General features: G+C 46.1%; 1 protein-coding gene across 1 annotated transcript in view; it reads left to right on the top strand.

Annotated features, from left to right (window-relative positions):
- Positions 1-26808, top strand: part of MDGA2 (MAM domain containing glycosylphosphatidylinositol anchor 2) — a 680911-nt gene that overhangs the window by 424233 nt on the left and 229870 nt on the right. The window contains exons 7-8 of the mRNA XM_054971659.1: positions 1220-1549; positions 19010-19303. Of these exons, the coding sequence (XP_054827634.1) occupies positions 1220-1549; positions 19010-19303 (624 nt within the window). The remainder of the gene's footprint in view (positions 1-1219; positions 1550-19009; positions 19304-26808) is intronic.

A 26808-nucleotide genomic window follows, 5' to 3' on the forward strand; every position in this document is an offset into this window, starting at 1 on the left:
GTGAGGTCTTTGCTTAGGGTTTCCAGGTCCCCCTTCCCCCGGGGCAGGAGGTGGGAAGCCTGACACTAGCTTTTTGAGGCCTCCTTGCACGCGTGCACTCCTGGCCTGCATAATGACATCACTTCCGGGAAGTGATGTCATCTCGCAGGCCATGTGCCACTCTGGGAACGCTCTGCAGGGGGTCAAATCAATCTGCTGCAGAGAACCAACGTGCTGCTGGGGCAGCTCGAGGGGACTTGGAGGGCTCCTGCACTCTGCAGCGCCCCGATTTGGGCTGCTTCGTCCCGAATCAGGCAGCTGCGGTGCATAAGAGCACTGCTGTGCTCTGCAGCAGCCCAATTCGAGCAGAATTGGGCCACTGTGCCATGCAGGAGCACACCACATCGCCCAGGAGTGCACTGTGGGAAGCGTCTTCCCCAACCTTTTCTCCCCACCGGCCAGGTAAGCAGGGGCAGGAGTCGAGTGTGGGAGCAGGGATCCCCTGCCCCCAGCGGGAGACTGGCAACCCTAGCTTTGCTCTGGTTGAAAAGAGCTGTTCAGCATCAACATAGGTAGAATGTTCTGCTCAGGGATAGAGGCGGCTTGCCTCACCAGGAGGGGGTGTAGTATCTGCACAGTGGCCCAAGCAATTTCCACATGTCTGGGAGAGCAGTACAGTCACCAACTCTGGTCTGCATGTTTAGTATAAAACAATAGAACTTATTAATGGTAGGCAAAATGCCAGCTTGCACAGAGGGTTAGCGAGGGCAGCGGGCCAAGGCAGTCCTGTGCCTCAAACCCAATACTGCAAAGCACACTTAGACACCGAATGATATTGGTTGCAGGAGTAGAAAATGGGAGGTGCATGACACTGATTGAACAGCAGCCAGAATATTCTTTTGTGCAGTCATGTCAGACCAGGAGCAGTCTCGGTGCAGTGAGGACTTATTTCAAGAGCTGAACTCTTGACCATCCGCCAACATTTTCCATTTACCCTAGTGCCACTTCTCAGGGTCTGTGTATGCATATGGACGGGGGGGAGCAAGGTTGCATGAGAGCAGGAATTGTCCAAGATGTAGTAATAAGTATTGACACAGCACTTCTGAGCTGCCAAGGCTTGTTTGCACACAGGCCCATGGCACCATAAGTGTGTGGCCACTGACTTCAGGGAAAGACTGAGTTCTTGCACCAGAGATGTGTCTGGGCTAGACTTAATGAGAATTCTTTGCCTTTGTTGTAGCCTTAAAAAAAGGACGCTTCTGGATCACACCTGACCCTTACCACAAAGATGACAACATCCAGATTGGCCGGGAGGTTAAGATTTCTTGCCAGGTGGAGGCGGTTCCATCAGAGGAGCTCACATTCAGCTGGTTTAAGAACGGGCGGCCACTGCGCAGCTCGGAAAGAATGGTCATCACCCAGACGGACCCCGACGTCTCCCCGGGAACCACCAACCTGGACATCATTGATCTCAAGTTCACTGACTTTGGGACTTACACATGTGTTGCCTCTCTGAAGGGGGGTGGCATCTCAGACATCAGCATCGATGTTAACATTTCCAGCAGCACAGGTGAGCGAGTTTCCGTAACTCCTTTTTGCATGTTTGGGTGATGGAAGACGCTTCCTTTGGAATACAAGGAGGGGGGGATGCAGATATTCAGGGAGGGGCTAGATATAAGCCAGCATGAAGTCTAGGTGATTGCCTCAATCCCACTGATGATAGGAAAGCGAGAAGCAAATGTCAACTAGGGAAACGCTCATGTCAACCACAGCACGGTCTCTGTCCAATAGATCAAGATGGGTAGCCATGTTAGTTTGTTTGTATCAGTAGAAAAGATCAAGAGTCCAGTAGCACCTATAAGACTAACAAAATTTGTGGCAGGGAATGAGCTTTCATGAGTCACACCTTCAGATACAGCTAGAATGTGAGTCCATCTGTCCATATATGTTGTAGAGTGGAGTGATTACAGATGCTGCATGACAATAGCTGGCGAATGACAATATCAGGCATGATTGGCTTAGATGGATTAGGATTAGGTTAAATAGTGGAGGTTCTTTAGGAATATTTTCTGAACAAGGACTTCATTGAGAAACTGATGTAAGAAAATCTGAAGAATTTGGATCAGTCTAGCATCCTGTTACCCACGGTGGCGGACCAATTGCCATGAAAGGCCACTAAATGGGGAACAGAGGCTGAGGCGCTACCCCACGGCTGCCACCTCTCAGCACTAGAAGTGAGCTGTGGCTCACGAAAGCTCACACCCTACCACAAATGCTGTTTGTCTCATAGGTGCTTCTGGACTCCTGCTCTAATAAGTCCACCAAGGCAATTCAGTTCCGAAACCATAATGCAGCCTGAACATGTTGGCAGAATTTATTGGTAGGTCCAGAATATTCCAAGAGTTTAGAGCTGTTTGACAGAAAGAGTGGGAAACGGAAAATTACCAGTGTGGTGGTGGTGTTAGAGTGTCCAGCTAGGGCTGAAGAGACCCAAGTTCAAATTCCAGTCGTCCATAAAGCTCACTGAGAGACCTAGCCACAGGGGTGCTGTGAGAGCAGGCAGGGGCGGGGAGGTGGAGCCATCTGCATGATCCTGAACTCCTTACTGGAAGACCATGATAAACCTCTATAGTATTAGATTGCTTGTAAGGCATCAAGCCTAAGCTGTAATGTCTAGCGTGGAGAGAGACCCGTGGAGCAAGATTTCTGTGACCACTGCTAAGCCCTTTATGAATTCTGTGTTTTACTATGCGCCATCCTGCATATTTCAGATTCAGATGTTGCTTTTTGCAGCATAGAGCAAGTTATGTTTGGAATTTGCCAATATACCTGAGTTCTTTGAGTGGCACACACCTGAAAAGGTTGAGGAACAGATAAAATCCAAGGCAAAAAACGTAATACTAAGAGAACAATTATTCTTTAATAAATGCACAACATATAAATAAGAAGCCATTAATTTTTTTTAAAAAAATCTTGCCGGCCAAATACGTTTCAGTTGAACAGTCTTCAGTATTCTCTGACCTACGCAAATACTGTTGCTTTATAAATTTATATATATGTACACAAATTGACGAAAATATCAAAAGTATAAACACAATATCAATATCCTATTGAATTATTAGACCAAGATCCTTCAGTAATTCTTTGCGGGCCTTTATCAGAAACCTAAGGATGTAAATAAAGGACATTATTTCTCTTGTACATGCTTTTCATATTTAATTTTTTAAATTAAAAAATTACTCACCATAACATACTACATGTCAGCAAAAACAGTAGTTGCAAGTTTCATTTCAAACAAAGCAGTGGAGTTAATAATAGAAAAGTTTCTTCAAAGGTCCTTAAGTTGTGTGCATACCGCCTAACTAGAGGCAGGCACGGACTGGGAAAGTTTGTTGCGATTTGTGGTTTGTTGTGTTTCGCAAACCACCATGAACTTACCCGGTTCGCTAATCGGTTTGTTTGGTTCATGGGTTCGTCACTTCCAGGGCTACAGAAGGGCTGCAAAAAGCCCATCCCCTGTGTTGCCTAACAGATTAATCGTCACCGTCTGCAGTGATGAACCGAAAAACGAACCATATGAACTACTCTAAAAAACATAGCGGTTTGTCGCGGTTCATCAGAAATTAGCTCCAACAAACCGCAGCCATGACCCAGGGTGCTCAAGGAGGACTGAGGTGAGTTCTTGCTGCCCCCCTCCACCACCCACCAGTTGCCAGAAACGACCTGGGCAACCCTACTTTGATCCTGGTGGCTGACCTTCCCTTTTTTCCCATGCTAGAGGCCTGCTATCCAAACCCTTTCAGGCTCAATTTTACAACAGCAGCCAGAGAAACCAAGAAATAAATAGACCAAGGGCATGGAGGGGGTAGATTTCAGTAGCAGAGAGAGGGAAAATACAGATCCAAAAAGTCCACATTGGCCTCCACTTTATTAGAATTGCAGCCTCTCTCTCTCTCTGCAGTGCAGCTCAGAAAGAAGTTTGGCTGCAGAAGTGCTGCCTCAGATCTGAGAGCATAATCCCTGGGGACAAAGGTCCATTTCAGGGAGCCCCAGCTACAGACCTGCGTGGGCAGAACTTGTGATGGACTGACCAGCGAGTTATGCACATTCATCGTGACTCAGCGTTAACTCAGAGCTGTCCCCCCACCCCGCCCCGACCTGCAATGGAATGTTTTGCATAATCTTGGAATGATGCCACCCTCGATATGTAATTAATATGGTAAAATGATCCCTGTGAACTAGGGTTGCCAGGCCCCCTCAATCTCCCAGCGGGAGATTGGGGCCTGGCTCTTACCTGGGGGCAGGGGGTGCACGCACGCTCCTGCAAGCGTGATGATGTCACTTCTGTGAAATGATGTCATCACGCAGCCCCTGGATTGTGCCGTTGGGGGCTGCTTCGCAGCAGCCCAAAACGGGCCCGATCCACGCCAAAACGGGTGCACATTGGGCCCGTTTTGGCATGGGCCGGGCCCATTTTGGGCTCCTTCTGAGTGCAGGAGTGTTCCTGCGCTCCGCAGGGGCCCACAACAGGCCCAATTCGTGCCCAAACGGGCCAGATCCACGCCAAAACAGGCACAGATTGGCCCCATTTTGCCGCAGATCAGGCCCGTTATGGGCCTCTGCGGAGCGCAGGAATGCTCCTGCACTCCACAGGGGCCCCAATCCAGGCCAAAACAGGCCTGATCCTGGCGGCTGCTGTGCGCGGGGGCACGCATTACCACAGGGGGGCACACATGGAAGGTGCGAGCCCCCCCCCACTGGCTAGGTAGGGAGGGGCAGAGGTGGGAGCGTGGGGGCAGGGGTTAGGGGTAGGGGTAGCTATTTAATATCCTGAGTTGCCAGAGACCTCTGCCCAGCCCCAGGCTTCCTGCTTGTTTAGGGCAAGGGGAGTAGAATCCCTGCCTCTGGACAAACCTTACCTGTGATGGTGGGTGGACACAGAAAGGAAATTAGCTCTCACGCTATTTGCAGAGGAGCTCGTGGTCCTTCAGGTACCCTTGTCCCAGACTTCAAAGAGCTGTAAAAGAATTGGCACATTGAATTGTACCCAGAAATAAATTGGTAGCCAGTGTAGGGTTGCTCATTTTTTAAAGAAATTGGCCAGATTTATGCTTTCTGTAAGCTAGGCTGGCCAGCAGGCCTCCTACTGCATTTTGATGCAACTGGACAGTCTCCAAAGGCAGCCCCAAACTCAGCACATGGCAGTTCTTTAAATTCGATGTCATCAAGATCAAAGCACACGAGACTCTGGGAGTGCCATGGCTGCAGCTCTCAGCTCTTTTAAAAATGCAATGATGCAAAGCCCTTTCAGCAGGGCCATTTCCCAGGTCAGGAAAATGGCACTTAGAGCTGAGAGACTCCATGCCTGCACTCACAGACCACCTTGCTGTCATCAAGATCAAGCGTCCAGTCATTGATCCTTATCCCCACAGGAGCCTCTGAAGTCACCTTGAATGTTGCTATGGGAGAAAGTCAGTGGTAAGCCAGTACTTGTTAATACTTTCAGGTGATTGGCCATGTTAGTCTGAAGCAGATGAGCAAGGTTCGAGTTCAGTGGCACCTTAAAGGCCAACAAGATTTCTAGGGTATTGTCAGTTCTAGGGACGGCAGTCCATGACAGACAGATCCCCAAACCCCTCACAGCAAGTACTCCAGGGTCTTGGTTGAAAAGGTTTTATTACAGAGATCCAATAGGTTCACAGGTACTTCCAAAGATGACAGAGATCCAATAGGTTCACAGGTACTTCCAAAGATGACAGAGATCCAATAGGTTCACAGGTACTTCCAAAGATGACTAGGAAAATTGGCAGGAATGAGAATACAAGCGGATGCACTTTAATATAAGGAGCAGGATTCCTCCCCTCCCCTGGGGCAGTTAGCAAAAAGGCGCGAAAGTCCCAATTCTCATGAGAAACACAACAGCTTTGTCTGGCCAGAGAAAGCCAGAAGATTACAAGGAATTCACCTCCCTCTGTCTCTTGTGAAGAGTTACATTTTTGTACAAAGTCAGGATGGAAGCAGGCTTCAGAAATAACAGTCTCGACATTCGTACTTTCGGTTTTAGGCAAGCTCGAGATGGCATGAATATAATAGTCATAGTACATGAGCATAATAAGAGAGCATATAGTCAAACAGTGTGAGGAATTCAATACAGGGAGCAGATAACATATGAATGGCACGGAGGAATGTTATGCAGACATGACAAGTATGAGCTCAAGGCAGCTTTCTCAGGAAATGATAGGAATTCAGATCTCTGAGTCTTTATATCGGAGTCAGAAGGTGGGAGGGGTATTGCAAAGAAGTCACCGCCTCTGTTAGTCTCTTGCCATGAGGACCCCACCAGGGGTCGCCATAATTCAGCTATGACTTGAGAGCACTCTCCACTGCCACCAAGATAGGACATAGAGGTACAGTGTGAAATGTAATTAGCAGAAAATCAGCATCTGTACTGAGAGAAGAATCCTATCTCTAGTGAAAGAAGAAGTTGACTGGGATATAAAGACTCAGAGATCTCCGTCCATACTTGTATCTGATGAAGGGAGCTTGATTCCCGAAAGTTTACGCCCTGGAAGTTCTTGCAGTTCTTGTTAAGTGTTTCCCTTGTCTCCAAAGTACCTAGTTTTGCTGACCTCTTAAACCAGTGGAAGAGAAACTGATGGACTTGCACATAATTTTGCAGGGGGAGGGGGATTGTTAATTCTTTAGCAAACTTCATCTTGGCAAAAAGCAAGGTGTGTGTGTGTGGGGGGGGCTATTGGATGCTGTAACCATGATGGATGAATAATGGACGAAGAGCGTGTGCAACCATCTGGCCAGAAGAAAGCCGAGAGAGCCATTGGGTGCAGTGGTGCGTCCCTTTCCTAGCAAAAAGTAGCCAGTGTGTTATTGTCACTAGACATGGATTCATTTGGGAGAGCGATGAGATGTAGCAGCAGCATCCATCAGACGGCTGTACCTGAAGCTTCTTCAGGCAGAGATGGATTATGGCTCCTCTTAAATTCAATACCCTGCCATGAGCAAGGAAAACTGAGCAAGGAGGGGGAGGGGGGAAACAGAGGTGGAGCACCTATCCCTTGATGCTCTTGTCAGGTATCAGTCCTGTATTGAGTTGTACTGAGTGAATGACTTCGTCGCACACTCGACTGAAACTAGTTTTGTCTCACTGTGCATTTGAAAGTCGTTCGTGACTTCTTGTATTTACGGGGTTCAGGAACAATTCTCAAGTATGCAGAAATGTTTCTCTCCTATCCATCAGCACCACATTCTGTACATGAACCACCCACAGTTTGAGCACTTAACTGAAAGATTGCTTAAGATCTCGTCTCCTGGAGCATCCAACTGAAGGCCAAAGAGGAATAAAAGGTTGATATTAACTGATATTCAGTAACTGCCCCTCCATTTACTGCTCTTTTGATACCATGACCAAACAGACAGGGTGTGTTTCCAAAAATCGGGCTCAAGGTATAACTAGACGTGACGGTATCCCCGGGTCTGATCTGAAGGCACTGCTGCTATTTTAACAGGGTGGGTTTAAAAATTCTGTTGGGCTTCATCCTGGCTGATTCTGCATGGCTTACCTGAAGCCAGAAAGTTGCAGAACATGCCGGAAAAAACGCGGAAGATCGCGTTTACTCGTGCGAGTTTTGCGCGATGTCGCACAAAACTCACGTGAGAAAACACGATCTTCCGCGTTTTTTCCGGCATGTTCCGCAACGTTCCAGCTTCAGGTAAGCCGTGTGTAATCATCGCCTGACTGAACATACAGTGCAACCAGACCAGAAATTCTTTTTTTTTTAATGTATAGAAATTTTATTCTAAAAGAAAAGATAAGATATGACAATAGAAAGTGCATAAAAAAGCTTATACAAACAGTACATTGAGATTAGTTTGAGACTTAGGGTGACTTCTACAAATATTGGATTTAAAATTAGTTTACAACTTAAACAAGCACCAAATTAGAAATTGAATTAGACTGATAAAAAAAAACTGTCAAAAGTATTTTTAATAACAGAACTTAACTGTATAATACCTCTCGTTCCCTCTCCTTGGTCATTTATGCTTATACAAACTTTAATATCAACTATTTTGATTAATCTTTTCCCTGTGTTTTATCCTCTTATCTTTGTACCGAGTTACCTTAATTAATTTTAGTTCTGGCCTAAGTAGTCAAAGAAATCCTTCCATTTCCCCCAAAATTCAAGTATTGGTCTATTATGTACATAAGTCGTTAATTTGGCCATTGATGCATATTCATAGACCTTATCTATCCACTCTGCTACCTCATGGGAGATACCTGTTTTCCATCTCGCTCCATACAGCACTCTTTCTGCTCTCACCATGTAACGAAAAAGGTCTCCCTGTTCTTTTCTGACATCATTTGGTAGGATAATCCAAAAAACATAGTAATAACATGTTTTTTGGATGCAACTCAAATCTGAGTTTGGAAATCGTCTGGATCTCTTCATGTATCTTTATCCAGTATTTTCACACTGCAGGCACTTGAAAAGGCATCATAATAATAACAATAACAACAACATTCAATTTATATACTGCCCTTCAGGACAACTTAATGCCCACTCAGAGTGGTTTAGAAAGTATGTCATAATTATCCCCACAACAATAATCACCCTGTGAGGTGGGTGGGGCTGTGAGAGCCCTGAGAGAGCTGTGACTGACCCAGCTGGCTTCAAGTAGAGGAGTGGGGAATCAAACCTGGTTCTCCAGATTAGAGTCCCGCACTTTTAACCACTACACCAAACTGGCTGGGTGGGGAGAGAAAAGTGTCTGGTTTCATTGTGCTGTGGACCCCATCACAGCATTGAAATTATCTCTGTGAGGCTCTAAAGTGGCAGCAGCATCCCCAGATCAGACCCAGGGATGCCGTCACATCTAGTTGTGATCTTAAAATGTTCAAAATATAAGAAAGTTTAAACAATGAATAAAGATAATACACATGGTCCATTCAAGCATTCAGCTGAGCAAGAGTAAAAAGAAAAGGTGAAGATAGGCAGTTCCTGCCCCCTACTACACTCAGTACATATCCTAAATGATGTTTAAATGGATAATCTCCTGTACTAGATGGGGTTGCACTTCTCCTAAAGGAGCAGGTTCATAGCTTAGGAGTGCTGCTGGACCTGGGTCTCCTGTTGGATAAGCAGGTGGTAATAGTGGCCAAAAGTGCCTTTCCTTAACTTTGGCTGGTGAACCAGCTGTGGCCTTTCCTAGGCAAAAAAGATCTTGCCACCATGATTCATGTTTTGGTACCATCTAGATTAGACTACTGCAGTGCGCTATATACGGGTCAACCCTTGAAGACTGTCCAGAAGCTGCAGTTGGTACAGAATGCTGATTGGAGTGGATCATAAGACCATAACACTCCATTCTTGCTCCATTGGCACTGTCTCCCAGCTTGTTTCCAGGCCCAATTCAAGGTGCTGGTATTGATCTTTAAAGCCCTATATGGGTTTGGTGTCGGCATATCTGAAAGAACCTGCCCATCCACTCCAGTCATCTTTAGAGGCCCCACTTCAAAGTTCCCTGCCACCCGAGGCAACCTGAGAAAGGGCCTTCTCATTCATGGCATCAAAACTTTGGAACTCTCTCCACAGAGAAATTTGTCCGTCCCTCTCTAACGCTGTCTTCCGCCAGCGGGTAAAAACTTTTTAGTTTTGTTTGGCATCCCCTTAATAATTGTTGCCGGTCTTCCACCCTGTTCTTTGTGTTGTGTGTTTGTTTGTGTGTGTGTGTGTGTTTTGAATTGTTTTGATATGATTTTAAATTTGGAATTGTTTCATTTAAAAAAAAAAAATTAATGTCCACTGCCTTGGACGCCCTATTTGAGTAGAAAGATCCAGAGGAGTTAGCCATGTTAGTCTATAGTTGCAAAACTGGGAAAAAGTCCAGCAGCACCTTTAAGACTAATCTGACAAAGAGCTGTGGTTCTCGAAAGCTGACGATGCATCTGACAAAGAGAACTGTGGTTCTCGAAAGCTTACGTCTTAATAAAGGGTAATTCCGCACGAATGGTTTTCCCGGCTTCAGCTTCTAAATGACCTCGATTTTTTCTTGTGTTTCCACACGTGGGAAGGCAATCCTAGCAGCAGATTCGTAGTCACTGCACGTTTTGTCCGGTTTTTTTCCATCCTGCTTTCCCCCGACTTATTTGTCCATGCGCAGCAGATTAGGGATTTTAATCATGCGGAATTCTTTATCCGATGTTCTCCCCACCCTTGCCCTTTTCTTTCGCCCTTCGAATCAACTTAATTTGATTGCCCAATCATGTTTTCTAAGCTACACCCACTACCCTTTCCCTTCCCCTCTTTAAAAAAAAAAATGTAAAAAAATGTTGCAACGTTTCTACAAATCTATGCAGAAACATATCCTGTGTCACATGGCAACAGCTGACCAATAACGGGTCCATTTTACAACATGCCAAATTTGTTATTTGTTGCTTGCTGACAGCTGACAGCTTCTGAGGTAGAGTGAAAGTGTGATGGAGGGACTTCAGCGTTCAACTAGTGGTCTAGGCATTTCATGGAGGGAGAAAGAGACCATCCTCAACACAACACCTATCACTAAACCACACCGCTCACGAAGAAAGCGGGAAAGATAGACGCGGGGTCATTGGTAACAATTTTCCCTCCAAATGTAAATAGCCAATACTCTTCCACAATATCGGTGGGAAGTGCTCTGGCCTATCCAATATGTTTATTTGATGCAACGTTTATGTGTAGCAACGTTTTTTTGGGAGGGGGGGGAATTTTTTAAAAAATGAAGATGTGCATCATTCGACACTTCCCCCGGAAAAAGCGATGAGGAATCGATTTTTATCCTGTCAAAAATTCCGCACGATGGACTTTGAGCCAATGAAATGTGCGAAACAAAAGCCTAATGTGGAATCGGGGAGAAATGGATTCGTAGGACTCCACTGCGGCATGACTGCTCAGAAAGTCCAATCAAAATTGATCATGCAGAATCCCCCAAAGTGGGTTAGTCTTAAAGGTGCTACTGGAATTTTTACTATTTGGGCAGAAAGGCAGCCTACAAATGCTTTAAATACATACATAGATAAGAGGGACAATGTCTGTGCTCACTGCTCTGAGTGGAGCACTAATCTGTCTAGAAGTGCAGTTTGTTTGTTTGTTTGTTTGTTTGTTTGTTTGTTTGTTTGTTTGTTTGTTTGTTTGTTTGTTTGTTTGTTTGTTGTAATGCTACAGCTTTGCTGCCTTATCAGCCCTTTGGTATGTTGGTGACTTTGAATGCTCAAAGGATGTTTCCTCAGTGACTGTTAAGTTAGGAGGCAGCCCCCTAGGAGGCATCAGACCAGGGCTCATTTTGAGGGGGAACGCGCAGGAACGCAGTTCCGGTAGTTCTCCGAAGAGGTCACATGTCAGGTGGCCCCACCCACCTGACTCTCGGCCATTTTGGGCCCGTTTTGGCCTGGATTGGGCCCAAAATGGCCAGGATTGGACATAAAACAGCCAGCATTGGGCCTCTTATGGGTGGTGGATCACTCTCCCGCTCAGCAGCAGCCCAATTCTGACCCTTTTTGGGCCCAATTTCGGCCCTGAATGGCCAGGATTGGGTCCAAAACAGCCAGGATAGGTGATGTCAGGGGGTGTGGCATATGCAAATCAGTTATGCTAATGACACTTCCAGTGATGTCAAGGGGTGTGGCATATGCTAATGAGTTGTGCTAATGAGTTCCTCCAGATCTTTTTCTACAAAATGACCCCTGATCAGGAGTGTGTGTGTGTTTGTGCGTGCTTGCTGATGTCTCCACTCCCTGTGTGTAACACACCTTCCCTCAAAAACTGGAGCATACTCTCGCATCCTTTCCAAAAGATGTCAGCATGAATTATGCAAGTGATGACACAGTTGACACCAAAGACCGAAACTGATAGCAAAAAACAGCAGGTGTAATAGTGGTAAACAAATGAATTTAATTCAATTTTTTAGAAGAAAATTAGGAAGGAATAGTCTGGACTCCTCAAATGAAAGTGAACTGAAAAGAACCGACACCATATGGGTTTGTGCGTCCCTGCTTTGGGGGAACTACGTGTAGCTCAGTTGCAGGGTACGGCTAGGAGCGCCAGTGTCAGTTCTGAATGGGTTTTGGAGAACCAGGCTGGAAAAGGCCTTGGCGCTGTTCAAGCCAAGCAGAGCTGGCTGGCAGGTTGCTGTGGCCTGGCTCAGTGCTTAGTACCTTAATGCCTCCCTCAAAAAGGGGGAGGATCACAGGCCAACGGCCTCACTAAACTACCAGGTGATGTTTCTTTTCTTAGGGCTGGAGACGGCCCTTTCTCCTTGTTGCTTGGAAGTGTGACTCACGGGTTGCAATTGCATCTACCCAGGCTCTTGGGGCTCCGGTGCACCATGTCAGGGTGAGCCGCACTCCACTTGACTGACCTTTTATCTACAAAAGAAAATTGCTAATTAAATGTCACTCGCTTATTAGATGGTGGGCCCTCCATCCTACTGAGGGAGGACCGCCTCCCCCAGTGCCTTTCACAGCACAGGGAAGTGTGAACTTGCTTTTCAGTTCAAAGTGCTTATTAAAATGGCACCAAAAGTTGTGTCTGTAGGCATAATGACAAAAGTAGATGTCTGGGCTATAATTAATGGGTCAGCCAAGACGCTGGTAAGTTGCTAGTGTTGTTCAGTCTGATCATTTCTGTTGCTAAAAAAGAAAATCGGTGGGCTTCGTCTGCAAAAGAAATGCCCGTTTTAGTGGAGATTCCCCCCCACCTTTTGCTTTCCTCTGCTGAATATGCTTGCAGAGTGTGAGAAACAGATACAAAGAAGAGGGAAACAAATAGCCATGCTTTCAAAAACATGCCTTGCCTCTTTATTCCGGGTCAGACGGTGTTGTCAGAGTCTATTTGACTATTCAGCAGGTATACCTCCTCTTTTGCGGCAAACCGTGTTTCTCTTGTATTGGATTTTCTGCTGCTTTGTGACATGCTTTAATAGTCTCTCAATGTCAAGATGTTAGATACATTTCTAAATGTTCTGGAAATAAATAAAACCAAGTGTTAAAAGAGGGTCTAGAAGATGGACTTAAATCTAGGGATGGGCAGGGCAAGACGAGCCAATATACGGTTCAAAACCTGAGAATGTTGAAGAAAAGAGCAAGAGTCCAGTAGCACCTATAAGACTAACAAGATTTGTGGTAGGGTAGGAGCTTTCATGAGTCACAGGTCACTGTTCCAGACAGACTCTGGCCCAATCCGGGCTGTTTGGGTCCGTTCTGGCCATTTTAGGCACATGTAGGGCCCGAAACGGCCCAGATTAGGGCCAAAATGGCCAGAATCAGGCTGCTGCTGGGTGGGAGAGGGTTGCCCCACCTGGCAGAAGCCTATTCCAGGCCAACTTGGGACTGATCTGGGCCATTTCGGGCCCGCTTTGGCCATTTCAGGTCCATTTCAGGCCCAAAACAGCCAGGATCGAGCCCGAAAAGGCCAGGATCAGGGCCTAAACAGCCAGGATTGGCCCACTGCCAGGCAGGGGATGGTTCCTCCGCCCAGCAGAGGCTCATTCCTGGCTAACTTGGGACCAATCCGGGTCATTTCCTGACTGTTTTGGCCATTTTGGGCCTATTTAGGGCCCATAACAGCCCGGATTGGGGCTGGAACAGCCCGGGTCAGGCTGTTGCTGGGTAGGGGAGGTTTCCTCCATTTGGCAGCGACCCATTCCAGCAGACTCAGGCCCAATCCGGGCTGTTTCAGGCCCGTTTTGGCCACTTTGGGACCATTTCTGCATCATGCACCAAACGGCCAGGATCGGGCCCAAAATGGCCAGGATTGGTCCTATCCTGCCCATTTTGGGCAATTTTTGGCCATTTTGTCCCCAATTCCAGCCCCAAACAGTCAGGATCGGGCTGCTACCTGGCGAGGGAGTGCTCTCCCATGTGGCAGCAGCCTGTTCCAGGCCAACCCGGGCTGTTTTGGGACCGTTTTAGCCCAACTTGGGCCCTAAACAGCCAGAATCTGGTCCTAAGCCCAGATCTGGCTGCTGCTGGGCAGCGGAGTGCTCCCTTGTAGCACAGCGGCCCGTTCTGGGCTGATTCAGGTCAGAGCCAGGCCAAATTTAGCCATATCTGTGTCGAATGGGCCCCCCCATGGAGCACAGGAGTGCTCCCAGGGCAACCACAGCCTGCGTGATGATGTCACTTCCTGGAACTAATGTCATCGTGCAGACCTGGGAGCATGTGCACGCTGTGCGCGTGCAGATGTAGTGAGAAGCGTGCCATCTCCTCCTGGGAGTTTCCCCAGGTGAGATATCCCTCACCTCTCTCCCTAGAAAAAAAGCCCTGGAAAGATATAAGGACAGATGGACTCACATTCTAGCTGTGTCTGAAGAAGTGAGCTGTGACTCACGAAATCTCCTACCCTACCATAAATGTTGTTAGTCTTATAGGTGCTACTAGACTCTTGCTCTTTCCTACTGCTACAGACAGACTAACACGCCTACCCATCTTGATCTATCTCCTGAGGATTTCGGTAATAGTGGACAGAACATGTGCCCCTCCCCCCAAGCAAGTTCCCTTCCTAGAATGTTCCACTTCAGGGGGTGCTAATGGTGTTCTGGGAGACAGTTGTCGTTCTCACAGGGCTACGGTGGAGCTCAGCAAGCAGAATAAGACCCAGCACATGCCACAGCATATGCTTTATTTCCGCAAGAGGAGATTGAGGGATCCTCAGCAGAGAAGCAAATGTGAACAGCGTTCCTAAAAGTAAAACATTGTTTCTGGGAAGGAGGCAACAGAGCTGTGGTGGTTAGTCTTAAAGGTGCTACTGGACTTTTTACTATTTTGCAACTACAGACTAACCTGGTTAACTCTTCTGGATCTATGACCTTAAAAAAAGATCCACTTTTATTCGAACGTAAGCTTCTGTGGATTAGAAATTCACTTCTTCGGATGCATGGTCTTGTCAGATGTGTGTGTCAGAGCAGGCTGTAGTCCATGGAAGTTTATGGTAGAATAAAACTTCTTTAATCTTTAAGGTACTGCAAGCCTCTTAAATTTGGACCCCGTGTCCAAGCTGTGAAGCTCTCTGAATAAACCTGTGCCAGTCATACATTCTTGGCATGTTGTGAAAATGGATGAGGATGTCTGTGAAGTTGTTGAAGACACTGAGGCCCTGCCAAAAAAAAAAAGGGGGGGGAGAATATGTGCACCTTAAAATTCTTTGTTCCCTGACCTGAATAGAGATGGGCACGGACAGAAAAAAAAATGAACATGATGTTCATTGTCTGTTGACATCCACAAACGGGGACTCACAAACAACCACGAACATGGCCTGTTCACGAACATGTTCGTGGTTGGCTGTTCGTGGGGGCCAGCAGGCTCTCCTCCAGCCATCATCCAAGTCAAGATCCCTACGGCACCACTCCCAGAAACCTGACCTGAGCAGGCACCAGGAAAGGTACCAATAATAAATAATACCTTGGCCCCAGAGCCTGGCAGCGGCCCTGGAACGTGAAGGAGTAGATCCCTACCGCACCCCACACACAAAAAAATTCAGGCTCCAATGCACTCTATCAAAATGCCAACAGCAGCTGACTCTTCCTCTCCGAAGCCAGAGCTGGGAGCCCCCCTCCCCCCTGCTCTTTGCTCCCTTGTAACAAATTTGGAGCTCCACACTTGAAAGTAAGACCTGCCTATCAAGCAAGCTAAATTGGGCTTAGATTGGGGTTTCCAGGGCAACAGCAGTTCAGACAGAGTTCAAACAATCCCTGCCTAAGTTACCAAGGGAATTGATTGCAGATGCCAGACTGTCTGGCTTGACGAACAGCAAGATGAACAGCAACGAACGAGGCTTGCAACAACCACCTGTTCATTTAGAATGGGGCCTCATGAACAGCTTGTTCACGAACAGCAGATTGGGCTGTTCGTGACTTTTTTTTGTTTGTATTGCTGTTTGTGCCCATCTCTAGACCTGAATAGTCCAGGCAAACCTGATCTCATCAGATCTCAGAAGCTAAGCAGGGTCGGCCTTGGTTAATACTTGGTTGGGAGGCCTCCAAGAGAGACCAGGGTTGCAGAGGCAGGCAATGGCAAACCACCTCTGTTAGACTCTTTCCATGAAAACCCCACAAGGGGGGTCACAATAAGTCAAATATGACTTGACAGCACTTTCTATCCTTGGTAAATCAACAAGCGCGACAAGAACATCTGCATGCATAGATCCATGCTAAGCTTTGGATTTGGAATGGTTTTCATATATTGATATCCTACCAGAGCTGTGCTAGAAGGCAGGGCCTGTGAACCAAAGTGAGTCTAATTCTTACCACGGGGGAAGCATGTGGGCGCCTTCCCCTTCCCTACCGCCTTGCCACCCATTTTTGTTCTCTACCCTGCCTCTGATACAGGAAGTGACCCAGCCTGGAAGAAAAGTGTCTGAGGGAATGTTCCACGTCCTGCGTCCAATGTGCCTCTTTACACGTGAAAAATTAGACACCCCTGACAGGGGAAAAAAATTAATATTCCTCTGCTGCGAATTATAAATTTCCCTTCTACCACTTACCCAAATATAATCCAAGACACCAACCAGAGTGATACAGAGAAAGATGAATTTTATTGTTACTCAGACCTCAGACACATGAAGTTCCCAGGGCCTGATACGTCCTGAGCTACTTTATGCTTAAATGCTTTAATGCTAAATGGTTTACAGAACAAATTTAATCAAAAGATCAAAAAGGTTATTACAAACAGTTCACTTAGACATCCTCTTACAGAGAATGACGGCACCGTTACTTTGAGTGGCAAGATAGAATCAAAATACTTAATACAAATAAGAATCCTTTCTGGTTCCTTGTGGTAAGGCCGGAACATAAACAATAATAATAATAGAATCACAGAGTTGGAAGGGGCCATACAGACCATCTAGTCCAACCCCCTGCCCAGTGCAGGATCAGCCTAAAGCATCTCTGACAAATATCCATCCAGCCTCTTCTTGAAAACTGCCAGTGAAGGGGAGCTCACCACCTCCCTAGGCAGCTGATTCCACTTTTGAACTACTCTGACCGTGAAAAAGTTTTTCCTAATATCCAGCCGGTACCTTTGTGCATGTAGTTTTAGCCCATTGCTTCGGGTCCTACCCTCTGCTGCCAACTGGAACAGCTCCTTGCCCTCCTCCAAATGACAGCCTTTCAAATACTTAAAGAGAGCAATCATGTCCCCCCCAACCTCCTCTTCTCCAAACTAAAATTCCCAAGGCTCTCAGCCTTTCCTTGTAGGGCTCAGTCTCCAGACCCCTGATCATCCTCGTCGCTCTCCTCTGCACCCTCTCGATTTTGTCCACATCCTTTTTGAAGTGAGGCCTCCAGAACTGCACACAATACTCCAGGTGCGGTCTGACCAGGTGCAGCCTGACCAAGGCTGTATAGAGAGGGGCTATGACGACCTCCTGCGATTTTGATGCTATGGCCCCATAGAATAGAATAGAATAGAATAGAATCAGGGCTTTTTTTTGGCAGGAACGCGGTGGAACGGAGTTCCGGAACCTCTTGAAAATGGTCACATGGCTGGTGGCCCCGCCCCCTGATCTCCAGACAGAGGGGAGTTTAGATTACCCTCTGCGCCACTCAACGGTGCAGAGGGCAATCTAAACTCCCCTTTGTCTGGAGATCAGGGGGTGGGGCCACCAGCCATGTGACCATTTTCTCCAAGGGCAACCCACTGAGTTCCACCACCTCTTTTCCCAGAAAAAAATCCGTGAATATAATATTAGATTTATATACCACCCTTCAGGACAACTTAACGCCCACTCAGAGCGGTTTACAAAGTATGTTCTGTTATCTCCACATCAACCATCACCCTGTGAGGTGGGTGGGGCTGAGAGAGCTCTGAGAGAGCTGTGACTGACCCAAGGTCACCCAGCTGGCTTCAAGCGGAGGAGGGGGGAATCAAACCCAGCTCTCCAGATTAGAGTTCTGCCGCTCTTAACCACTACACCAAACCGGCTCTCCAATCTGCAATATGAAATGTCGAAGGCTGAATGTGGGACCCTTATTCTAGATAAGAAATGCTTATAGTTATGTATTTGCATAGTTGTGTAGTATCATACCGACCCTCAGCATAGTAACAATTACAACAAGAGACATAGAATGTGCTGTTTAGGTGTTTTCCAGAACTTTCACGTGCCGGGCAAAGTTCCTTGCTCACATAAGTAAAATGGTAGGGGTCTTTATTAAAAATTCCCTAACAACACCTTTATATATGAGTAGGCAGACACTGGTATAAGGAAAGATGCCACCCCTCATCATGGTGGTTCTTTAAATGGAACACAAAGGGGGGATTCTTCCATTCTAAAACAATATTATAAGAGAGGAGCAAGCATTGGGTTTGAAATTCAGCTACTCAATTCCAATCCAACTCCAATCTCAATTTCATGTTTTTCTTACTCAATCTCTGTAACCACTTACCCCTGATCTAGCCATAATGGACTTTAGTGTGAAAAAAACCCTATTAAAATGTCCTTAGTTTGTTATATCTAACACTGCATGTATAACTGTATATTTTAAGACTAATTTTCTTAGCTACAACCTGCAATCAGATAGTTGTATTCTTACATTAGGATAAAAAAAACTTGGAATAACTTTGAGTGCAATAAATATTTCAATGGACTCCACATTAATTGGTGTGATAAGTAAACTTTTGCTTGGGTAACTTAAATTACAGTCATAAAAAATAGGCAAACTCACAGTTCAAAGGCATGAAAACAATAACTGCCCCAAAACCTACGTTCCAGAATTCATGTGACAATAAATCAATGGGGCACCATATCAAGTAAATTTGGTCGGCGTACAAAAAAGGATGGGCACCAGTGCTTTATGTAATAACTAGAGTTACTCCCCGCAAGGCTGTCCTTGGAGGTTTGAAACTGAGGTCCTCCATCCAGAGCCTCTGTTTATTGGGGGTTTGTCAGAAAGAAACAAAGAGAACTCCCATGTACTGACCACACTATGTTTGCTTCCCTCTTTCCTGTTTTTTTCTTTCTTTTTTCTCGTTTGCACCCATTTGAAGTTCCGCCCAATCTGACTGTTCCGCAAGAAAAGTCGCCCTTGGTCACCCGGGAAGGAGATACGGTCGAATTGCAGTGTCAGGTGACCGGGAAACCCAAGCCCATCATCCTGTGGTCCAGGGCGGACAAGGAGGTCCCCATGCCGGATGGCTCGATGCAGATGGAAAGCTACGATGGGATCCTGAGGATTGTTAACGTCTCGAGGGAGATGACCGGGACCTACCGGTGTCAGACCAGCCAGTACAATGGATTTAACGTCAAGCCGAGGGAAGCCCTGGTTCAACTCATTGTCCAGTGTAAGTCGGTTCTCGTTCTGTCTTGTAGCAATGGGGTAATTTGCCTTTCTGAGCAAATGCTTGCAGCTGAGCCTTGGCGTCTCGCTGCTGGGATTGAAGTGCCCTGGTTTATTAAGAAAGCTTTATTTCCCAAGGCCATCGTACGAGTCGATGGCTGCTGTTTCTCCACCGATAGCCGCATGCTTCCACATCGGAGTAAAGCAAGGATCAGTGACTTCAGTGAGATGGCCAAAGGGGGTTTCAGACTGGAGAAAACGCAGAAGAGAATCGGTAACAATCTTCCGCTATGTGGAGCGGAGCTTTCACTCTCCTCCCCTCTGTAAAAATACTCTACTAATGAACAGACAAATTCTAATTAGGCAACAAGTTGTTGTGTTTTTGCTTTGTTTTTGGTTTTTTTTACTTTCAAGGCCAATGAGATACATTGATTTTGGCATGAACGAGCATGCCAAAAAGAACAGTGGACATGAGTGCGCTGTGGCCACCCTCTGGCTTGTGAGCATGACACCTACATAAAGGAATTGTCCATATATACGCTCTCTCTCTGTGTTTCCCGGAGAATGCTCCTGTCAGCAGAAAAACAGCTGCTGGTGATCCCTGGCCCCAAGGAGATTCGCCTTGCGTCAACCAGGGCTTTTTAAAACCCTGGCAGACACCTGGTGGGACTCTCTGTCTTTGGAACGTGTCCAAAGGAGGGCAAACAGAGAGAGCGAGGGGGTGGAGACCAAGTTCTATGAGGAAAGGTTGAAAGAACCGGGTATGTTTAGCCTGAAGAGGAGGTGACTGAGAGGTGGTAGGACAGCCCTCTTAAAGGATTTGAAGAGCTGTCACATAGAGGACGGAGTGGTCTTCTGTTGCCTCAGAGGGCTGGACCAGAAACAAGAGTTTGGGGCCAAACATTAGGAAGGACTTCCTGACAGTTCGAGCGGTTCCTTGGTGGAACAGGCTTCCTCGGGAGGTGGTGGTCTCTCCTTCCTTGGAAGTATTAAAGAAGAGACCGGACAGCTATTATGACTCAATATGAACGTACACAGATCGGGAGAGGGAGGGCATGGAGGGAGGAGCTGGTGCTTGGCTCTCATGACCCTTCCTTATGTGCCCAGGTTAATGCCGATGCCCACTCTGAGGCCAGGAAGGAATTTTCCTCCAGGCCAGATGGATCAGGGATCCTGGAGGGGTTTTTTTGCCTTCCTTTGGGCATAGAGCAGGCAGGCTCTATGTGACAGAGCTATCACATACAAAGCTCTTCATGGTCTTGGTGGAGCATATCTATGAGACCGCCTCTCTCTCTATGCTCCTCCACGGCTGCTTCACTCATCTGAACAGGGGCTCCTGCAGGTGCCGCCCTGCACATGGGCGAAATTAGCAGCTGCCCATACAGTACATTTTCTGTGGTGGCCCCCACAATATGGTCATAGATGCAGAGGAGTTAGCTGTGTTAGTCTGTAGTAGCAAAATCAAAAAGAGTCCAGTAGCACCTTGAAGACTAACCAACTTTATTGTAGCATAAGCTTTCGAGAATCACAGTTGTCTTCGTCTTCTTGCTCTCCATGCATCTGACGAAGAGAACTGTGATTCTGTGAGAACTGTGAGAGAAGTAACTTTACCACTAATGGGAAAATTTAGCTATTAATTAACCTAAGCCAGTATTACTATTAAGAGACTTTATCAAAAAATATACAGTTTAAATAGTCATGTAGAGAATGGATATATTAGTGGATTTGATAGAGTATATATAAGAGAATTTGAATAAGCTTAGAGTAAGAGATATAATACATATATGATTTAGAAGAATTTAATGGAAAATAAGTTAAGTAATAAGATAGGTTAAGGGTTGGAAAGCTGTTGGAAGTCTATAAGGAGGGGGGAGGGAAAGGGTGGGGGTTGAAATAAATTAGGTATGATGGGGAATGTATGTAATAACTATGTACTCACCAATAAAAATTAAAAAAAAAAAGAATCACAGATCTCTTCGTCTTCTTGCCCTCCATGCATCTGACGAAGAGAACTGTGATTCTCGAAAGCTTATGCTACAATAAAGTTGGTTAGTCTTAAAGGTGCTACTGGACTCTTTTTGATTTTCCCACAATATGGAACAGCCTACCTGAAGAGGTCAGGGAGTTTCTCTCTCTCTCTCCTGGATTTCTGCAAATTTAGCAAAAGTGAATTATTCAGTCTAGCTTTTTACTCAGGTAGGAGGGCTGTACTGAAGAGAGGTAGTCCCAAAGAGTTGAGTAAAGGTTTAGGGACTTTAGACGTTACTTGCATGTACTGTCTGTTGCTGTAAGGAGGATCCTACTGGATAGTTTATATGCTGTTTAATATGTCATTCTTATCATTGCTCATGGTCTGTTTAGCCTTTCTTCAGCTCCATATTAGATACCTGCTAGTATTGAAGTTTTGCAGATTTGCATTTATAGACCCTTACATAGTTTATTGAAATGTCTTTGAAATTGGCTGTACTGACTAGACATGGGCACGATCGGAATTACGGTCTGAAAATTGCCCCGATTTTGGCGTTTGCGCCATTGGGACCGGGCTTATCGGTTCTGTCCACGGCTCCTGGTTCAGCGCTTGGGTGGGGCGCTCTATCGGGTCTCGATCGGATCGATCGGTTTACGTTCGGGATTGCAGTCTGCAGACAGTCTGGCGCCAGCCATCTGTTCCCGAGGGAACGGAGCCCCGTGGAAACGGAGCCTGGGGAATGCCGGAGCTGTTTGCCCTCCTTCTGTCGCCCTGGAAAGGCGAATGGAAGCCCAGCTTTCCTTGATCAGCAGGGCTTCCTTCCAACCACGGAGCAGCCAGAAAAGCGCGCCCCCGTCTGGTCCATTTGGGAGAAGAGAGGGGAGGGCGGGGGAAGGGGGTGTTCTTCTGTAGCCATGGACACTCGAACCTCATCCCTGCAAAGCCTGAGAGGCAGCTCTTACGGCCAAACACAGCCCTCCTGCGTAGCAGACCCAGGCTTTATAAATAGCCATGTGCTGCGCAACAAAGTTTCACTTTCCGCTCGCGGGTGGAGTGGGACAGAGGCGAGCTCTCGCTTGCCGCTTTTGGAGAGAGAAAGCACAAGAGAGAGAGAGAGAGGGAGCTTTAGCTTTGGGCTTCAGCGGATAGGGAATTAGGGAATAGGGAGCTATGTCCTCTGCTTCCAGGGCTGCTACCTAGCGCTTGGGCCAAGCTCAGTGGGCACCTCCTTGGCTGAGGGCTCACACAGTATTACACACTCTAGTACCTGGTCACTCTCATCTGGGGGAGTGTTGGTGGTGGGGTGCCCTCCCACGTTGGCCTTCCCAATTCCCGATTCTGTATTGGAAATGGGACTTGATCGGCGAGGTTTGGGTAGCTGGGTTCGGCGCCGCCGCGGAATCACGATGAGCTAAATCGGGATTATTTTTTGGATCGTGCCCATGTATAGTACTGACACTGCGTAATCCACCTTGAGTCTCACCAAGAACGGATTACTATAAACAACATGCGTGATGTGCCATCAAGTCGCCTCCAACCTATGGCAACCCTATGAATGAGAGACCTCCAAAATGTCCCATCACTAACAGACTTGTTCAGATCCTGCAAACTGGAGGACATGGCTTCATATATTGAGTCAAGCCATCTTGTTGAAGTCTTCCTCTTTTCCTACTGTCTTCCATTTTTCCTAGCATAAATAACATAAATAAATTATTTTTTTTAAAAAAAAGTAAAAATGGGAGGTGAGGGGGGAGATAGGTATGAAATTCCCTCATTGTGTGGGGGGATGGACTAGATGCTCCTTGGGGTGCCCTCCAGCTCTTTGTTTTCTAAGAATATACCAAATTCAATTTGAAAAGGTAGGATTTCTGCTGCAAACAGGAGGTCAGATCCTCAGCCCTGAGAAGGCTGTCTCTATAGTTCTTTGGCAGGTAGCCAGGTTAGTTTGTCTGCAGCGGTAGAAAAGAGCAAGAATCCAGTAGGTGCTACTGAACTCTTTATAGGTGCTACTGGACTCTTGTTCTTTTCTCCTGGTACATGTAATGGGGGTTAGGAATGCCTCTGAGAAACATCCGGTATGGATGGGCCCTGCTAGGTGAGAGCCCAACCCGAGCAAAGTTAAGCACTTTTAATTCTCATGGATTTCAGTAGGAGAGATTTATTTGAATACATGGGAATAGAAGTAGTGCTTAATTTTCACTAACTTTTGCTCTTTGGTCCTATCAAACACAGTATGGTGGAAAGTGTCCAAAAGTGAACAAAACGTACAGTATTAAACATGTAGCATTTTGGGAGAAATATGTCTAGGGATTTATTTGGGGGCAGGGAGGGTTGAGATGTTTTGCCCCTAAACATTAAAAATGAAACTTTATGAGAGCCAGTTTAGTCTAGTGGTCAAGAGCGCGGGACTCTAATCTGGAGAGCCGGGTTTGATTCCCCACTCCTCTGCTTGAAGCCAGCTGGGCGACCTTGGGTCAGCCACAGCTCTCTCAGAGCTCTCTCAGCCTCACCCCCTCGTAGGGTGTTTGTTGTGAGGATAATAATAACACACTTTGTAAACAGCTCTGAGTGGGTGTTAAGTTGTCCCGAAGGGCGGTATGTAAATCGAATGTTATTATTGGAAAAAAGCAAAAGTCAAATTGCACCTATAAGACTAACAAAATCTGTGGTAGGGTATGTGCTTTCGTGAGCCACAGCTCACTTCTTCAGATACATTCTTATTATAATGTTGTTGTTGTTTGTTGTTGTTGTTGTTGTTTGTTGTTGTTGTTCATTCCGATCAAAGGATTCAGCCATTGTAACCAAAAAAGAATTGAGGAGTCTTCCAGAATGAGGAAATGTGGTTGCTCTTGAGCGAGACGGTGGGGTTCCTTCAGAGGAGCTCTGTTTGCATGTCTGCCTTAATGCAAACCTCAGGGTTCTTTCTGAAATCAACGGAGGGCTGAGATGAGTGGTTTAATAAGACACTCCACTGCTTTTTTTCAGGAAGCAATTATGTAAGATTGTGTCTGTGATGACTCTGTGATAAGCTATAAATAGAAGGTGATATCTTAGAATTCAGTAATTGGTTTCTTGTAAAGCGTGTGGGTGCATCTAAGCGGGGGAAAGTTGGGGGGGGGATTTTTGCAAATGGCAAGATGCATAAACTGAAGTTATTTAGAGCAACAAAAGTAAGAATGCTTACAAGGCTCTCCCTATCTGAATTTGTCCCAGATTTTGGGGGTTCCAAAGAACCTGCTGTTGGTTTTGAAGAGACGTCATCACTTTAGCAATCGTCCCGTCTTCTGTTTGTATTTACAGACTGATCTGCACACGTTGCTGTTTTTTTTTTCAAGTGTGTAGCTATTTTTCCTCTTTTATGAGTTTCCAATACTCACCGGCACATGTGCGCATTGACGTAATCAAAGTACAAAATGGTGTCATGTAATTGCATTGAGATTGCTCTTTGCACTGCAACGTAACCAGTATACAACATAAAGTGGTGTGTGTCATTAGTTTGCAGGGAGGAAAAAGACACGTATCGAAAACAATCAGGGGCAAATACACATATTTGTTCATTTTTGGAAAAGTTAGACCAGAAGGCTGGAGGAGTAGAACGCAGAGAAGAGCGTACCAACTGACCAGTACTAGAACAGAATTCTGGAAAACCTCGGCAAAATATACTCATTCGTGCTCAAAGAACGTCCCACCACGGACTGTAGACTGCAAAAGTAGGGGGTCTGTGGCAGAGCATGGTTGTTGCATGTAGCATGTCCCATGTATAGCTTTTGGCAGAGTGTTTTTTCTGGGAAAAGAGGTGATGGAGCTCTCAGAGGGAAATGAGGGGAAGTGATCTCTGTCTGGAGATCAGGGGGGCGGGGCCACTGGACACGTGAGTATTTTCAAGAGGTGCCGGAACTGTGTTCCGCTGCGTTCCGGCTGAAGAAAAGCCCCCCTGACCCTTGCTATCTCTCATTTACACAATCAGGTAGCAGATAATGCGGAACGTGTCTGCCTGTGATCTCGGAGAACACGGGTCCATCAGAGTGGACGAAACTGAGGGCCAAGCTACACATGATGAAGGACACTTGAACGGCAAGTGGATTGAGTGGAGGGCAAGTGAACAGGGAGAAATACACTTGCTGTTCAAGTGGCATTCGTCATGTGTAGCTTGGCCCTGACTTTCTGCATGAAACGAGGAAAAATCATTTGATGATTCATGGTTTTGATTTTTAAGAAGACAAATCTGGGGAAAAATAAATAGAAGGGGGGGCCATAGTGGAAAAGGAAATTTTGGGGAGATTAAAATTTAAAGTATGATGTTTGTTAAAATAAGATAGGTGTTGTAGAGAAAAATGGGAAATGAAACATGTATTGTTTTCTGTTATTTCTAATTTGTCTTTTCTTTTTGTATGCTCCTTTCTTTCTTTCTTTCTTTCTTTCTTTCTTTCTTTCTTTCTTTCTTTCTTTCTTTCTTTCTTTCTTTCTTTCTTTCTTTCTTTTATTTGCCCTTTGTATTGGGCTTTTAGCTCTATTAATATATTTTTTTTAAAAAAAAGAGACTTAAAGACTTGTTTAAGGAGGAGCTCCATGGTAGAGCACAGGTTCAGTCGCCAACATCATCAGTTTTAAAAAATGTATCAGGCAGCCGGTGATGTGAAAGGCCTCGCCCTCAGACTCAGGAGATCTGCTGTTGACCTAGATAGACCCGGTCTGACTCTAGATTTGGTAGCTTCGTCTGTAGGGAGAGAGGGGAAGACATAGCATTTCAGAACTACCCCGTATGCATTTATCCCATAGACTTTAAGGGCAAAATACGGTTATTTGATTGAAAAGTAAATCACTTTGCTCCCCTGGAAATGAAGACATTCATTTGATTTGTTGCTGTGGCTGCTGTTAAACAGAGTCGTTTTACACACTTGGCTAGTGGCAAGTGCAATGGGTATGATTTGCATGATGTGCTCCGTGTGTGTGTGTGTGTGTGTGTGTGTGTGTGCAAAGCTGTGCTCTTTCGCAGTTAAAAAGCGGAGCTTCTGTATCAGGCAGCGCCTCACTTTTTAATTCTCTAAGTATATCTAAGGAAGTCCTGCACAGACAAAAAAAAAAATCTGTTGCGTGCTCATCTTTGACACTTTGACAGTCAAGTGAATGCTTGTCTCTCCCACGCTCAAATCAGAGGTGGCAAGCTCCTTGGGACAGAATGGTTTTTTTCTTTGCCTGTATTGTTATGTGCAGTGATGTAGCTAAACAAATGTTGTTTTTGTTGCCAGTATTCAAATGCTTGACGTGATGTGGGATTTCTCCGGGGGTCTCGTTGATTTGTAGCATCTTCATCTGCCGAGCATTCGCACGGTCTCTTTTATGCCTCTGATGAGTTCCCTTTAATCAGGCTCTTTTGGGAACATGCGGTTTTCTCAGGATGCAGCTTGATGTGTCCAGAATAACGCTCCTGGGTCTGGTTGCCAGAATCCCTGCGGCTTTACTCTGTATGCTCCTCAAGCTAGTTATTAGTACAGAGAGAGAAGGGAGATGGCTAGCACCGTGGCAGGGCATCTGCTTCG

Source organism: Eublepharis macularius, chromosome 2, assembly GCF_028583425.1.
Source record: "Eublepharis macularius isolate TG4126 chromosome 2, MPM_Emac_v1.0, whole genome shotgun sequence".
NCBI lineage: Eukaryota > Metazoa > Chordata > Lepidosauria > Squamata > Eublepharidae > Eublepharis > Eublepharis macularius.